The sequence below is a fragment of the Aquila chrysaetos genome, chromosome 10 (assembly GCF_900496995.4).
Source record: "Aquila chrysaetos chrysaetos chromosome 10, bAquChr1.4, whole genome shotgun sequence".
Lineage (NCBI taxonomy): Eukaryota > Metazoa > Chordata > Aves > Accipitriformes > Accipitridae > Aquila > Aquila chrysaetos.
This window is the reverse complement of record NC_044013.1, coordinates 42,720,966-42,735,725: the sequence shown is the minus strand read 5'-3', so window position 1 is coordinate 42,735,725 and position 14,760 is coordinate 42,720,966. Positions and strand designations below refer to the sequence as shown.

Genomic DNA, 14,760 nt, shown 5'->3' with positions numbered 1-14,760 from the left:
AAAATATTTTGGGGGAATCACCATTAGTAGCAGCAGTATCTATTGGTAAATACCACAATGCCCTGCTTTTACTGGCTCTTACATACTCAAAGCTTCATGTTCAATCCTGCACCATTTCACCTCCAACATTAACATTAACTAAGAGTTCTTGATAGTATAGATTCACTTCTTTAAATAAAACTGTTCAGATACAGGCACAAGGTTTTTGTAGTTCTATTTCATAGATTCCACCAACTACCTGCAGTTTCTAAGCTAATGAAAATTACACCTACCTCAATTAAGATGCTCTATTTTATATTTAGGATACATTTCTTCAAAATAGTCAATGTGTGGAGGCTGGAGTATGTCGAGGGCAGAGAGTACCTAGGAAACACCACACAAGATCAAGACCTATCCCAGTCAAACAAAAACAAATCCCTTTCAAAAAGACAGACTGCACCTTTCTTATAGAGCTTAGCTTTATTCTATCGCATCCAGACAGACCAATAGTCTATCTCACTAGATATGCGAATTTAGTAGACCACCCAGTCAGATATTCTGTACGTTCAGGGTCTTTTTGTTTGTTTATTTTTTAATTCAAGAAACTTTTTCCAGCTGTTCAAGTACTAGCTTAAAAGTATAAATTTATCTACCCAATAAAAATTGGTTCATTTCAAAAATATATATAACCATAAAATATTTGAAAGAAGTAATTCTAGCAAAGAAATGCAAAAGCAAAAGAAATTACACTTTGTTCTGCCTTTCATCTTTAACAGTTTTGTGACACTCTGCTTCTACATGGGAATTACAAAACCCAAAGTTGTTCACATTCTGAATCAGAAGCTCAGCTCTCTGTGCAAAGCAAAAAGGTAGAAAAGCAGCAGCACAGAAGTTACATCCTCTCACAGGAAAAAATACTACCTCGGTGTAGTCTTTTAGATCCTGTCCTAGGAATATCTATGACATTTAGGTGTCGTACGCAAACTTCAGTGGTTATCAAGCTCAACTTCTGACTGCTTACAGAGATGCTTTTATTTCATTTTATAGTCCTCAGTAAAATCTTTTCCATAATGAAGACCCTGGTGAGGAGCAGTTTAAGGCACCAGTTCAAAAGAAATCTTGTTGCAGAATCCATCTCCCGAGGATTGGTGATAGTGGTGGTGGGGGACTCTGCAATCTGGTACAAGCTTGCAAGGCTGTCCACCTCTTGCGCCCCACTAACAAGAGCACTTATCTAAATCCAGTGCTTAACCCCAAATAAAATCTTTCTTGGAATATGATACCCTCAGATAAAAAAAAAAGGTAAACTTTAAAACAGAAGGAAAAAGCAATGAAATAAGGTTCTGAAACAGATACACAGTTCCTGATCCCATTCCACTAGGAGAAGATAGTACTCCCAATGTGCTCGCTACTGCTCATCAATGGGAGAGGTTACCACATCCACAGTTGCATTTGTGGAACAGTTTCTGTAAGTACTTTTTGATTCACTTCAGACACAACCGTATGGGTCAATTCAAGTAATTTTTTAAAATGTTTTAACTTAACCTAGCTGATTTTACCTAAAGCAGATTTGGGAGCACTTGTACAATCACTCTGCTAGAAGAACTGAGAGAGCAATGAACTCCAACAAAGGGGAGAGGAAGATGGAGTAAGAAATAGCTTGGAAGCGAAAGCATCTCCAGCTGGCATAGCTTTGTGCAGATTGACATTTATCTAAAGCCTAAAATAAGATTAGGTGGAAGTGTATTGCCTGTCTATTTGCAAACATTTTGGAAAGGAAATTATGAATATACTTAGGTTCTTGATAATTTCATTTTTTACAGTGTTTGCAACAGTAATATCTGAGTTTCCAGGAAATCCAATAAGTGTAAAATTAGAGAGCTTTTAAAGCATTTTAGATATTGTGTAACTTAAAATAAAAAAAATTTACTTCTGTTATATGTAGCTCCATTTTACAATTAGGCTTTATCAAAGACTTCAAAATTACTTTGAATTTACTTACATTGTCATGCTTAAAAAAACACAACATCTTCAACTCCCGGAAGACCCTTTTACAAGAGACCAAATTTTGGAAGACGTTGGGCATCTTTTTGAGTGCAACTCTCTTTCCATCTCGTGGATCTGTTACTGACCTACAGAATAAAAGATTTAGAACATCACATACTACTGTTAGACAATTTTCCTAAATCAGAAAAGAATATTTTAGAGTTCTTATCATTCTCAACTTAGACGGTGAGTCAAAACAATACGAAGACACTTCTAGGGAAAAAAGTATTAAGCAAAGGGCATTATGCACTTTACTATAAAGGCTGTATTAAATGTAGTGTGATCATTCTTTGATTAGAGTACATATACATATACCCGGTCAAGCTTGATAGCTGTTAAGTGGCTGGACACATGTACATCAGTGCACATACTGCCTGCCACTGGCATACACTGTAGCTCAAAGTTAGATCAACACCTTGAGCTGAGGAGTGGATGTGACGATAAACATCATCTTCACTTCCCAAAAAGGACCTTATTAAGAGTAAAACATTTTCTCAGTTACACAGATTTGATTTTGTCGGGTCAACTGCTTTCTTCTTCCTCTCCTAAGAGGGCAAAAAATTTAATAATCCCATTCTGACAGAACACTGGCAAGTGTAAGACTATTACTTGATCTATCAATAAATCACTTTACATGTGGAGAAGCAACAGCACACGGTATCTAAGTTTCCACAACTGTAAAACAGGCATGATACCTATCTTTCTCCCATAGAGCTTATGGGATACAAGTATAGTAGTTCAGAAATTATAAGGTGCTTTGCACATGGCAAGTATTTTAATTTAAAGTAATTAGATTCTGAAAATAGAATTTTATAATGAGAACCATAAAACTAGAGCAAGGAGATTATGGTGCCTCAATTCCCAATCATGGTTTTTAAGGTGAGGCTTCTCAAACCTCACTACAAAACAGGGTTTCTAGAACTTCAGTTGTTAGGAAACCTTCATTTTTTTCTGCATATTTTTGTTGGGATGACCAAAGTAACTTTCTTCTCAGGACTATGCTGTAACCACATAAGAATCTACATCCAGGTATGTATCCTGATGACTACCTTTGTCCTTAAAAAGTCGCTGGCTTTTCTATCATGTGACTCTCCTACAAACAACACAGAAGGCTTTTTCTTTTGTCTTAGGTCCATGCTGTTTTAAGAATCTAAATAAAAAATTAGAATGGGGTAATCAAATATCTGCCCTATCTCCAAGTACCACATCTGACTTCAAAATACAAAACAATTCAATCAATACAAAAAGTCAGAAGTAGCCACTGATACTAGTGGTTGGGAGTCAAAGGAGAACTATCCCACCACACTAGGCTAGAACACTAGTTAATAGCCACTGCGTATTTATATTTTAAATAAGGGGCAGAGGGGGAAAAGTTGATACCAGACTATTTCTATGGTGGGAAACACAGAGCTGAAAAGAATCTGAAAAGGTCTTCTAATTCACAATGTTTCCTATTTTCTCCAGGACCTTTGCCTCTTGCCTATAGCCTAAATTGGAAAGAAAGGGAATGAAAACTGGAAGAGTTACAGCAAATCCACTGTTAATGCAACTCAGTACTCACCACTGGCCAGACTGAAATATCCTCCCTCACACCGTATAGTAACTTCATTCACAGATGATGGTTAACCTCAATGAGTCTATTTGCAAAACAAGGTACTATTCATCATGAGCAGACAACATTTCAGGCTGGCCTGTAGCTTTAGGATTACAGCAGAGGCAGATTCTGAATGACACACAGCAGGGCCAGTACCAGGCAGTGGCTCACAAATTCATATAAATTTGATCCCAGCATGAGCTGAGAGCTCCCATTGCTCACAAGGTCAAGCACCACTGATCAGCTAATTAGTGGTATTCTTCTCTCTTTATGAGACAGCATTTCTGGCCCCCGCCAAGTTTTTATCAGCTTTAAAAAAACAGCCACCAAACCTCTAACCTGTAAAAGACAACTTAAAAGCTGCTGATTCCTGGGAATTAAATAGATATATTCTTGCTACAAAAACAAAGTTGTAAAATTTTGTTCATAAAAATCCTCCCTGATTACACTACATATGCTACTGAATTACTAATTTTTCCCTTTGGAGTTTTGACACTATTGCTGACCACTGCGCACACACAACTGCTATCAAGAGGATATCCACAGCTATGGAAGAAATTCCATTAGTGGATCACAATGATGATACACTCAAGTATCATACAGATGCAAGACCTGAGACCTTTGGCAACACGACAATTCCTCACAAATGACTGTTAATACCTTGGCGGACCACAAGCACCTTCCTCAGCTATGTTATGTTCAACAATACAGTTAAAACAAGAGTTAAGTAGCTATCTTGGCTATGAAAAATATTCAATTTTAAACCTTCGAAATTTATTTTTATACTATATTATAGCATATTTAAAGCCCAGTCTACAATTCTTTCTGAACAAGGTGCAGAAATTAAATATGCGGGTTTTTTTTACTATTTTTCCTTAGAAACGTATCTAAAAAATGTAACTACAATGAAAGAATTTTCTTTAGACAGACACAATTGCTATTTTACACTGTAAACAAATTAATTCTCTAAAATTGTTTCAATTTGTTTGAAGACAGAATAAAACAATGCTTAAGATCCAGACAGCTTATTTGAAAGAGTTCACATCTACTTCTAGCATTTCTATTATCTGTAATAAATTAGTGTGGTAGACATATATAACTTTCTCTAAAGAAAGACTAAAAAGTCTTCATTGATCGTGTCCAGGGGTTGTGCAACACAAAAAGAGCGTAAAGTATAAAAAAAAATGGCAATTTCTCTGTAGGTTTACTTTGTTGAAGAAATTAGCTGCAGCTTCACAGATTTAGCAGCTTTTTTTGTTTGCTTTTTACCTCACATTACAGAAGCTTAATAGAACCTGAAATGGACACACCTAAAACAATCAGAAGTCACAAACAACAACATTTTTGAAGACAGACAATGCAACCTTCCATGACTGATAAAAATCTGTCATCTGAAACTTGGGCATTACCTTGACTGTTTACAGCAAGAGGAAGTCAATTTCCATAAAACTAGTTAGAGATGGCTTGTAGTTGTGTTAAACACTCTTCCTCTTGTTCTGGAGACTGTAAGCTTTACAAGCTTTTTGAGCTCCTAGTTGTATATTTAGGCTGTATCTATAGCAATCAGCTTCTGAATTTGGGTACTATCACAACAGAAAGACACCATTCCAATTAGTCATAGAAGAATAACCTATTTTGTAAACATTAACAAGCAAATAACTCAACATATCAGAATCAGCTTTGACATTTTAGGTATTTTTGACATATTAACATTTCATAAACAGGTCAGATGTGCAATACAATTCACTATCTACATGAAACAGATACAAGAAATTGAAAAAGTGCTTGAACAACATGCAATTAATCAATCGATTAAAACAGCATTATTAAAAAAAAAGAGTAAGAATAGTTTGCCTTCAGTTTTGGGCTCAAGTACTAGTAAGAACCAAAAGACCATAACAAAACCTGTTGCACAAAATTCTACACTGCTGGATTGACAAAGCACATATTGGAGTCCTCGCTGCTCTTCAGAAGTTTCCTTATTATTAATGTCCTGAAGGCTTTTTAGACAAAATGCACCATGGATTTGAGTGCACAGAGATGAAAAGCAGGTCCACTACGACTACGCACAGAGCGGATTTTTCACCATGTTCAGGTCTCACTGTTGCAGCAGCACCAAAAAACAAAGGACACTGAATTTAAGACAGGTGACAGAGTTGTTTCTGAAATTTAATTTATCAGTAGATAGGATGAAACTGATCTGCTGGAAGAGGAATAAATACCAAAACAAGTTTCCACTTGCTGGTTTATTTCTAATTGAGCAAGGGGTAATCATCTGTTTGGCACTTGATGATTTGGATACTAGTTCTCCTCCCCAATGATAAACATCTCAGAGGTTGCATGTTTTAGTAGCAGCAACACCGCTTTGGGAACCTACACTCAAGACCTTTTGGAGTTATTTTTAATAGCCACCTTTTAACCGTATTTCCACTTAGAAACTTCCTATCTGCCTTTTCCCAGATCTTGTAAGTATAAATATTATTCCAGCAATTGACAAGAAAAATGATATAATATATATTATTAGCTGGACCAATAATACACATGGTTTCAAAGTTTGCACTGTAACTTGTTAATGTTTTAAGGTAAAACTCAGAAAGTAGCATTTCTGGTTATTATTCATGCAAAGACCAGTCATGCTTGTAGCTGGTAACAATATAACTCTAATGAATGTGAATGGAAGTGCAGTAATTTCACGCCATGTTGAGTTTGTTCTCTCTTAACTCAGGGTAGCAGCTGCTTTGGTTCAGCACAAACAGTACCAGAGAACAGAGATAAGTGCTGAAGCCTGTTACAGAGGAATGCTTTTATTTCTTTGTTGCTGAAAGGCTTGCTGGGCTGAGCTCTCCTGGTTCTGCAGCACAGGGGTTATCCCATCTGTATTAGCTAATGAATCTCAGGCTGCACAGATAACGAACTGCTCTGAAGGCAGCTTCCCCGATCTCCAGTGAAAATGACCCTGTTCAAAACGCCTCTGTCTTAATGACCAGTTACTTGTCAAACTACACTTCTCATAAATTATTTAAATATTATGTGTATTGTGCTTTTAAACAAACAAACATCTGATTTTTACCATACAAAATCTATTTACATAGTCCTATCTCATAAAATGAAATTTAAAGTAAAAACTGGTAACATTTTCATTGTATTAGTCTAAAAATCAAACTATTAAAAACTATAACCTACACTCACGTATACTCTTCAGATAGTGCCATACCTCCACACAAAATTACCAGAAGACCTCAAAAGGTGTCCTTTTAATTGAATTATAGATTAAAATAGTCACTCCCAATTCTAATAAAATATTAAAATAGAATAACAGAATTCAGTTTCAGAATAGTAACCCAAAACATTTTCAGGCAAAGTCTGAAATTCAATACATTATATTAAAAGAACAGAAGTACTCCTCTCACACTGTCTGAAATTATGAAATGTTAAAATACAGAATACCATTAAATATAGTTACTTGCATCCACTGATTTTCAGTTACGCTGCCACTGAAATTGTGCCTGTGACAATTTTTAAAGTAAGCCATAACAACTGTTTAAAGTAAGCAGTCTGACCTCATCACCTAAATCAAATGGCATCTACATATTGAAACAACAGTCAAATGCACACATTCTACTTCTTCCAGTTGCCTGAGCTGTGTTACCAGCAGCAATGGAGGTGATATGGGTCAAGACTCTGAAAGCAATATATTCAAAGTTAAAAATCTGAATCGAAGACACAAATTCAGAGAAAGTCATCTCTGGAGTTCCAACAGACAAATGAAAACCAGAAAGTTTTAAGTGGAGGAAATTGTAAAAGGATACCTAAAATAGAATTTTTGATAGATTTGAAACACTCACTTTCTTCAGCTGTACTGCTACAAAATTATGCTAGTTGCATGCAACCACAAGAATCCAAAAGTCAGCTTTTACAAAAACTAGTTCAGATTGAAAATAAATTTTAGGACGTGAATGTTGACCACCTACAGTTGAGCAAGTTTGTATCTGCTCTGCAGAAATTCATGAGGCAGTTTAGAGTTGCCTAAATTAAAGTTCTCATAAATCAATGTTAATTACACATGAACAGTAATACAAACTGCAAAACTTCTTTTTCCCTATTGGTATTAAGCCTGTACTTTGTCTAACCTCCTTAATAATTCCTTTATGGAAAAAAAAAAAAAAAAGGAAAACATTTTAAAATAAACATTATCTTAGAAAGATTACATGGATATGAAAGTAGTTGCTGAATGCCTAAAAATCCTTTCAACCACTATGCCAAAAATATGAAATGGATATCCATCTTCTTCTCTCTGACTGAAGGTATATACTTAAAACTTCTGAGTACTGATTCCCAAGCCTCTTTTGTTGCTGAGCCTCACTTGAGAAAACTGACGGCGCTTTGTACCTCAAAGTACCACAGCTCTTTAGTTTAGTATCCACAATGACACTTATCTAGGAATACTAAATTCTGTTAAGTCAGAACATAATCAGGCAACTGATACCAGCAACCATCAGTGTCCTATTAATTCTTACACTTCTCCCATGGATGTAGCTGTCACGCAGCCAAAATATTTGATAAAATGGTCGGTCTTTAATCAAGTAATACAAAACTCTGATTTATATTGATAGCTACCACAGATTTATTGATGCTCATTTTTACTAGTTGCGGGACCCATTTAAAAAGCAAAAAGAGCTAAACATATTGCAGAACTGTTAACCTCATCACAGCTGTGTAAGCAAGGCCTGGTATGTCTGCTCTTTTTTTTTCAAATGCTTCCACACAACAAAAACCGGTTTAGGTGAATAGTCTTTTCCTGGTGCTCCTGTTGCAGTCTCTGATAAAGGAATGAGTTAAATAGGGTTGCTGTGGCATATGCATTTAAGGCCAGTTTCTTTTTTCTTTTAAATAGCCCACTTCTGCAAACAGGTAATGATCACCTGCAATATCCAACTTGAAAGCAATTCCTCTACTCTTTTCCCCATAGCTGCCACAACTTCACACTGCTCCTCACCCCCTTGCCTTAGCTTGTGAGCTTTATACCAGTCGCTAGCAATTTCACTTCAAGGGGCAGCACAAAACTAACAATCAAAGTTATGAAGATCAGAAATGTCAGGACTGCGTTCCAAAGAAGAACAGAAAAAGGAAAGAAAGAAAGAGTGAAAGAAAGAAAAAATGCCTGTCTGAAAAACTGGCATTTACAGCATCCAATAAAGATGCTGAAAATGTTGCTTTGTGTTTGTGTGCAGTACCTACTTTGGTACTAGTAAAATAATTATTTATAGCAATATGCTATCAGGTCACATATCCCCAAGAGAAACTAGAAAAGCACGAAAATCTCCTAGGAGCTAATTGAGAGAACAACTAGAAAGGCAGCTTTACTTACTGCTGTTCTCAGAAGAACACATTTCAATTCCCTCCTCTGCTTTGTTAGGATATTACACCCTAGGTGAATCTAGCAGTAAAGTGAACAGCAGGCAGGGAATCTATCCATCACTCAGCACAGAGTCAATGGGGCGCTCTTTCAAGCTACTACTGAAGTCTGCAAAGGTTTCACTTATTAAGCATCAACTGTAGCTGGGGATAAAGAGATAAGAGACCAAGATCTAAACCAAAAATAACTTAGCAAAAAATTATATATATGTATGGGTCAAAAAATAAGTTAATAAATATAATTTGGAGGGGGAGAATATAAAGGAATGGCTAGTTTGGCTTTAATCATGCCTCTAAGAATTATATGATTCCAGATGTTTCTGTGAGAACACCCAATCATTTAGGATTCTTTATTATACTCTATAAACCACAGCAAAAAGCTACTTTTAACACTATTAAACCAAGTCAAACGTTTTGCTTTCACAGCAATTACAAGTCTTTCAGTACAATTAACTTGTGCTCACACCAGTAGTTTGGTTACTGTTAGAGGAGCGGGCTGCCTGGCTATGTGTTCATTAACACAACCAGGGTCACAACCTCCTCCTTTTGCTTGTGGCTGTTAACAGCATCCAGTTGTCTCCCCTTGTCACTCACACTTTACGTACACAATAATGGTAGAATATTAAGTTGTAAAAATTATCAAACAATACATTTTGTAAAATTAAAAAAGTTTACTGGAAGATACTCTCCCTGTTACCTTACCAGGTTTTTAGTACTTAAGAGGAATGTAAGAAAGCAAAGAAAACATTTATACTAATTTCCACTTAAACTAACTGGCTTCATGAGTCAGCCACTTAAAAAATGGTGACCAGCTGCAACAACTATTTGTTGTAGCAGTATCACCTACAGATACAGGAAACACCAAGACTACTATAGCCAAAACGTTACAGAAGGTTATTTCTCTCTTCTTGATTTCTGAATGTATTTGATAACATGCTGTTATTTTGAACAGTTTGTTTCCTCTGTAACATCAGTTGGGTCAGTTCTCCCTTTTTACAAACATAACAAAAATGATCCCTCTAGTTAAAAAGAAGGAAAAGAAATACAAACATGAAAGTAAAGAGATTAAGATACAAGTAAGCAAGACAATTTGTCCTATTTCAGACTTTGGCTCTTGTTAAAAAAATAAAATAAAATAAAATAAAATACACATATATTTCAATGCTTAACATGAGACTGAAATGTTCCTCTTGAAATATTGACCTTTTCAGACATCAAAGTTTTGCAAAATCCTTCATCAAATCCTCAATCAAGTTCAAAGCTAAACTTTCTATACATAACCAGAATGTATTACACCTGTTCTAGACTAAAGGCTGCAAGGCACTTACAGTCCATCTTATTTAATTCTTCCATATCTAGTCCTGTATTCCCTAATAAATCTAAACCTACCTATTGTACAAGAACAACTACATTTTTTATTTCGTTTTATCTTTTCTTTAAAAGATAGTCAAATCTACCAGAACATGTATACCTTTCTATACAGCAGTAATTCAGTGCTGTGTCACTAATGACCAAGCTGACTTTACAGGTAACATTTTTCACTAGAAAACCAGTACACTTGTTTTACCAGAACAAACCAGTGTAAAGAAGTAGACATGCTTTCGGGCACACGAGCCCTTGCTCTGGCTATGTCTCTAAACCATCACAGATACAACTGCACTATCCCAAGTAAAAGATTTCTATCCTTTCAACAGGCAAGTTAGATAAGAGCATACTTGTCCACGTGATTTACTGACGGTGTGGATTCACCCTATGCTATCTTGTATAACCGCAAGCTGCTGCGGGAAGAGGGGGTCCTGCTCCCACCCACTGCTGGTTCTCGCCCTCCTGCTGGCACTGGAGACGGTCAACAGCTGCCCACAAGGTGAGTCAGTTCAGCACAGCAATCTGGTGCAGACAGATTCGGCATTAAACAGGCAGCAAGAGGAATGAAGTCATCCCAAAGCCACACGATCCCTAGATGTGACAGAGGGGAAGCTGTGAGAGCGCATGCCTGGGGCAAAGTGCAAGACGGTGCGGGTTTTTGGTAGCAGATCGCAATTACACCAGATTAGGTACAGCAGGAAACTAGGCCCTCGGTCATGCCGGGAGCTTATGGACCAGAGCCAGAAATGGGGATTGCACCTCCTGAATTGCAGCTGAGTGCCCTGTGTAGAAGGGCCATTCCTCTATCCATCAGAAAACTTTGGTTTTGCTGATTATACATAATATAAATATGTCTTACATAATATAAATATATATGTCTTATTATATTTAAGAACTACATAAAAAGTTTAAAAAAGTCTGACATAAAACATACCAAGAAAAAAGGTACTTCACAAAAACTGTAGCTTCTATTTACATTGCAGGCTAACACTCCAGAAATAATAAAATTTTCAAGAGTAATAGAACTACAGAAAGGATTAATGATACAATCCAGACCTCTAGTTAAAATGTTTTCAAAGACAATTCTTATCTCAAAGAATCCTTGCAGGCATTTAGCCTTTTCAATTACGCATTGTAAGTCTTTAGCAACTCTCTACCATGTTGGTGGCAAATTTTCAAGGTGGAGGCTATGCCAACAGTAACTTGTTCTCTCTGAATCCAGGTCAACGCATACACATTGTTCTATAGTTTCAACTGCTAGAAAAACAAGTTTGTGACTACTCCATGTCAATTATTACACAGAAACAAGATAATGAAAGAATGTTCTCAGGGGCAGTGTGGGAAACTGCTGATTGAGTTTGTTCTAAGAGGGAAGTGAACCTTCCCTTATGTTTATAGAGAATACCTATAAATTTACATCAGGACTTATCAGAAGGGGGGGACTTAATAGGATTACTTTCCAAGTTTTTCTTATTAGTCAGCAAACTTTTTTCCTCAGTTGCTTGACTCTAATTATGCAGACTTTTACCAGAAAGCCTTACTCTAAGATATATAACAAACCTGGTCCCACTAGCATTTCAGCTGCTCACCCAAGCATATTTGATATACCACTTTTAAACAAATAATGCAGCTCGCATTCAAGGGCATGTGATACCCAATATACCACTTTTTCAGTGCACAGTATTGCAATAAATCCATAATGCCACAAACAGTTTAAAATAAAACTACTGAGGTTTATAGGTAAAAGAGTACTGCTTTTGCCTGGCAAATGCTTAGAGGCATTTTATACTCTTATTATAACAATCAGTCACATCTTGGCATATCTCAAAATATATTTGAGCATGGAATAAAATAAAAAATCCTTTAGAAAAGTTCACAAACCCAAAAGATTCCCGAGACTGAAGTGAAAGGGCAGGGAGAGGGTGTGCAGTTATCAAATCACTTATCTGGGAAATGTTTGATTGGGTACATAAGGTTTACACACAGGAACAGGCCATCAGATCCAGTATATCTATTCTCTGTAGAATTATTGACAGGCAATGAGCCCTACCAAAACACAACAAAAACCGATCAACAACATTTAATGGACTATTAGGTAGTAGAGGGGAGAGATGAGGAAAGCATGCACATAATGTGTGAAATCATTAAGAAAATAAAACAATATATGTATGCACATATAGTAGTAGATTTCTTATTGAAGAATAAAAAGGAAATTTATACACATATACTGAGTTTTTAAGCAAAGTAGCTGCTTGAACAGTTCTACTATTACAAACACTCAAATACAAGTGAGACAGGACAAAGGTAATGTTCTAGATTCTCCAGTGACCTTGCCTAATAAACAGAAGTGTTTTCTCCAGTCACAGACTGAAGAGTTCATCTTCCAAAATGGTTCCTGACTACCAGTGGTGGTGTTCACCAACGCATATAAAATACATTTTAAAAGCTTTGTGACAATTCTTAATGGAAGTTAAATTATTCAAATGCTAAATCATTTTGTCTAACTTTAGTAGCCTAAAAGTCAATTTTCCAATCTAAGGCTCTAAGTGTGGCATGCTTAACCTGGTTGATGGTTGTTGCTGGGCTCCCAGATCTGGCTCACCGGGTGGCCGTGCAAACAGCTGTGCTGGCACAATGAAGCAGAAAGCAGGAAAATAAGTAGCTGAGACAAAGGGGAAGACAGACAGACTGCTTTTTCAGTAACAATGACAGCTTTAGCATGTGTCAAATATGATCTAAGTCAGTCACACTGACTCTCTCTAGTCAATAAGGAGAGGGATAGGTGGGATTAATCTCTTTTAGAAGCCTCTTGGATAACACATGAACTGTTTCTCTAGAAATGCCTCACCCTACCAGTTAACTGCAGAGCACTAGCTTAAAATGAAGCCTCGCTTGTAGATGACCAAAGCTTGCTGATTTGAGGACCCTGATTTTTTTAATTTTACATGAGCCTTTTCTCCTCCTGTCTGCCAAGTCAGTGCTATATGTTACAAACCACATTAAATCCTGTCCTATTAGTGGAGTGACTTAGGCTTCCCTTGCAGTGAGAAACAGGAGAGGTGGCTAATTGAGCAGTATAATTAGAAGGGAGTTAGGTTTTGTTTTTGTTGGATTTTTTACAACAAGAGAATTTTAGCATACACACTCATGCAATTAGCATGGTATTATAATGTGTTTTACCCTCTGGCTGTACACGCATTGTTTAAGAGATGCAAAAGCTGATGCAATCTCGTTTAAAGGAGATATTCATAATCATTTCAGCTATAATTTTTAAAGGAAAAGCCACACACAGATAAGTTACGAGAAGGAGGAAAACATTACAGCAGTGCAGTGTCCAGTCTTCTTCACTTTATTGTGATGACCAGAGCTTTCTGGAAGCCTGTTTTAAACTTACAGCATGAGGCCCAACACCACTAAGGAAGAATAACCAAATGGAAATCAACAGATCAGACAGTCATAGCATCATCAATGCTGAAGAAGAAGTTAGAGAAGTACACTGAATCTGAGGATGACCACCCACTGGAGTGAGGAAAGGCACTGACAAAAGGTGGATCCTGTGCTCATGCAGTGGCCAGAGACACAAGTCTAGGGATCAATTACATAATTTCTTATTATCCTACCTGCAAGCTATATTAAATATCTGCTTACCCGAAGTAGCTAATCAGGGCCCACAAGACAGACACATGTAACACAAACACTCACACTTATAAAGAGTGACCACATATTTTCACCAGCAGTTCATGGACTTAAAATGTTTCCACAAAATCTGTTTATGATCCTGCTGCAAATCATGGCCTACAAAGAGCCCCCAGTAGCTGCAGCACAGAAGATTAACCCGTTTCTAACAGAGTTTGAAGGAATACACTGAGTAAAAGCTGGTACTGACAGCAGAATTTTTAGCACACAAGCATGGAAAAATAAGAAAAAGTTTTCATTGTTAGAAGACATCAACAAAAAGAACAGCTGTTATTTTTTGAGATATTTAAGAATTGGATGTGCTGTTAATGATTTTCAGGTCACTATTGCTCTGCAGCAGTCTCCAGCTGGCAATACTTCAAAGATGCTAAAATGAAATATTAACAGTGGATAAAAAAAATTCTTTATTTTGAGAGATATGATATGAAAGCAAACTGAAAAAATAGCTGAGGAGATACTACTGAGCAAAACTTTGATTTCACTTAGATTTAACTTTGAGGCACAGACATCCAAGACCAGTCAGTGTGAAAGTAATAAGGAACTATGCAGACAGTGCAATGACAGTCAGAGCTCAACAGATCTATTGGAGGATGTAAAAGCATCACTACCACTGGAAGACACAATACCCACTGCCCTCTCACATGTATATTTTACTCCTACAAAAT

General features: G+C 36.6%; 1 protein-coding gene across 4 annotated transcripts in view; it reads right to left on the bottom strand.

The window, feature by feature from the left end:
* The window catches only part of NLK (nemo like kinase), a 68,003-nt gene that overhangs the window by 31,145 nt on the left and 22,098 nt on the right, over positions 1 to 14,760 (bottom strand). For all 4 annotated transcript variants that reach the window (XM_030027568.2, XM_030027570.2, XM_030027569.2 and 1 more), the window contains 2 exons: positions 1,982 to 2,111; positions 308 to 363 (listed from right to left, as the gene is read on the bottom strand). In XM_030027568.2, the coding sequence (XP_029883428.1) occupies positions 308 to 363; positions 1,982 to 2,111 (186 nt within the window). The remainder of the gene's footprint in view (positions 1 to 307; positions 364 to 1,981; positions 2,112 to 14,760) is intronic.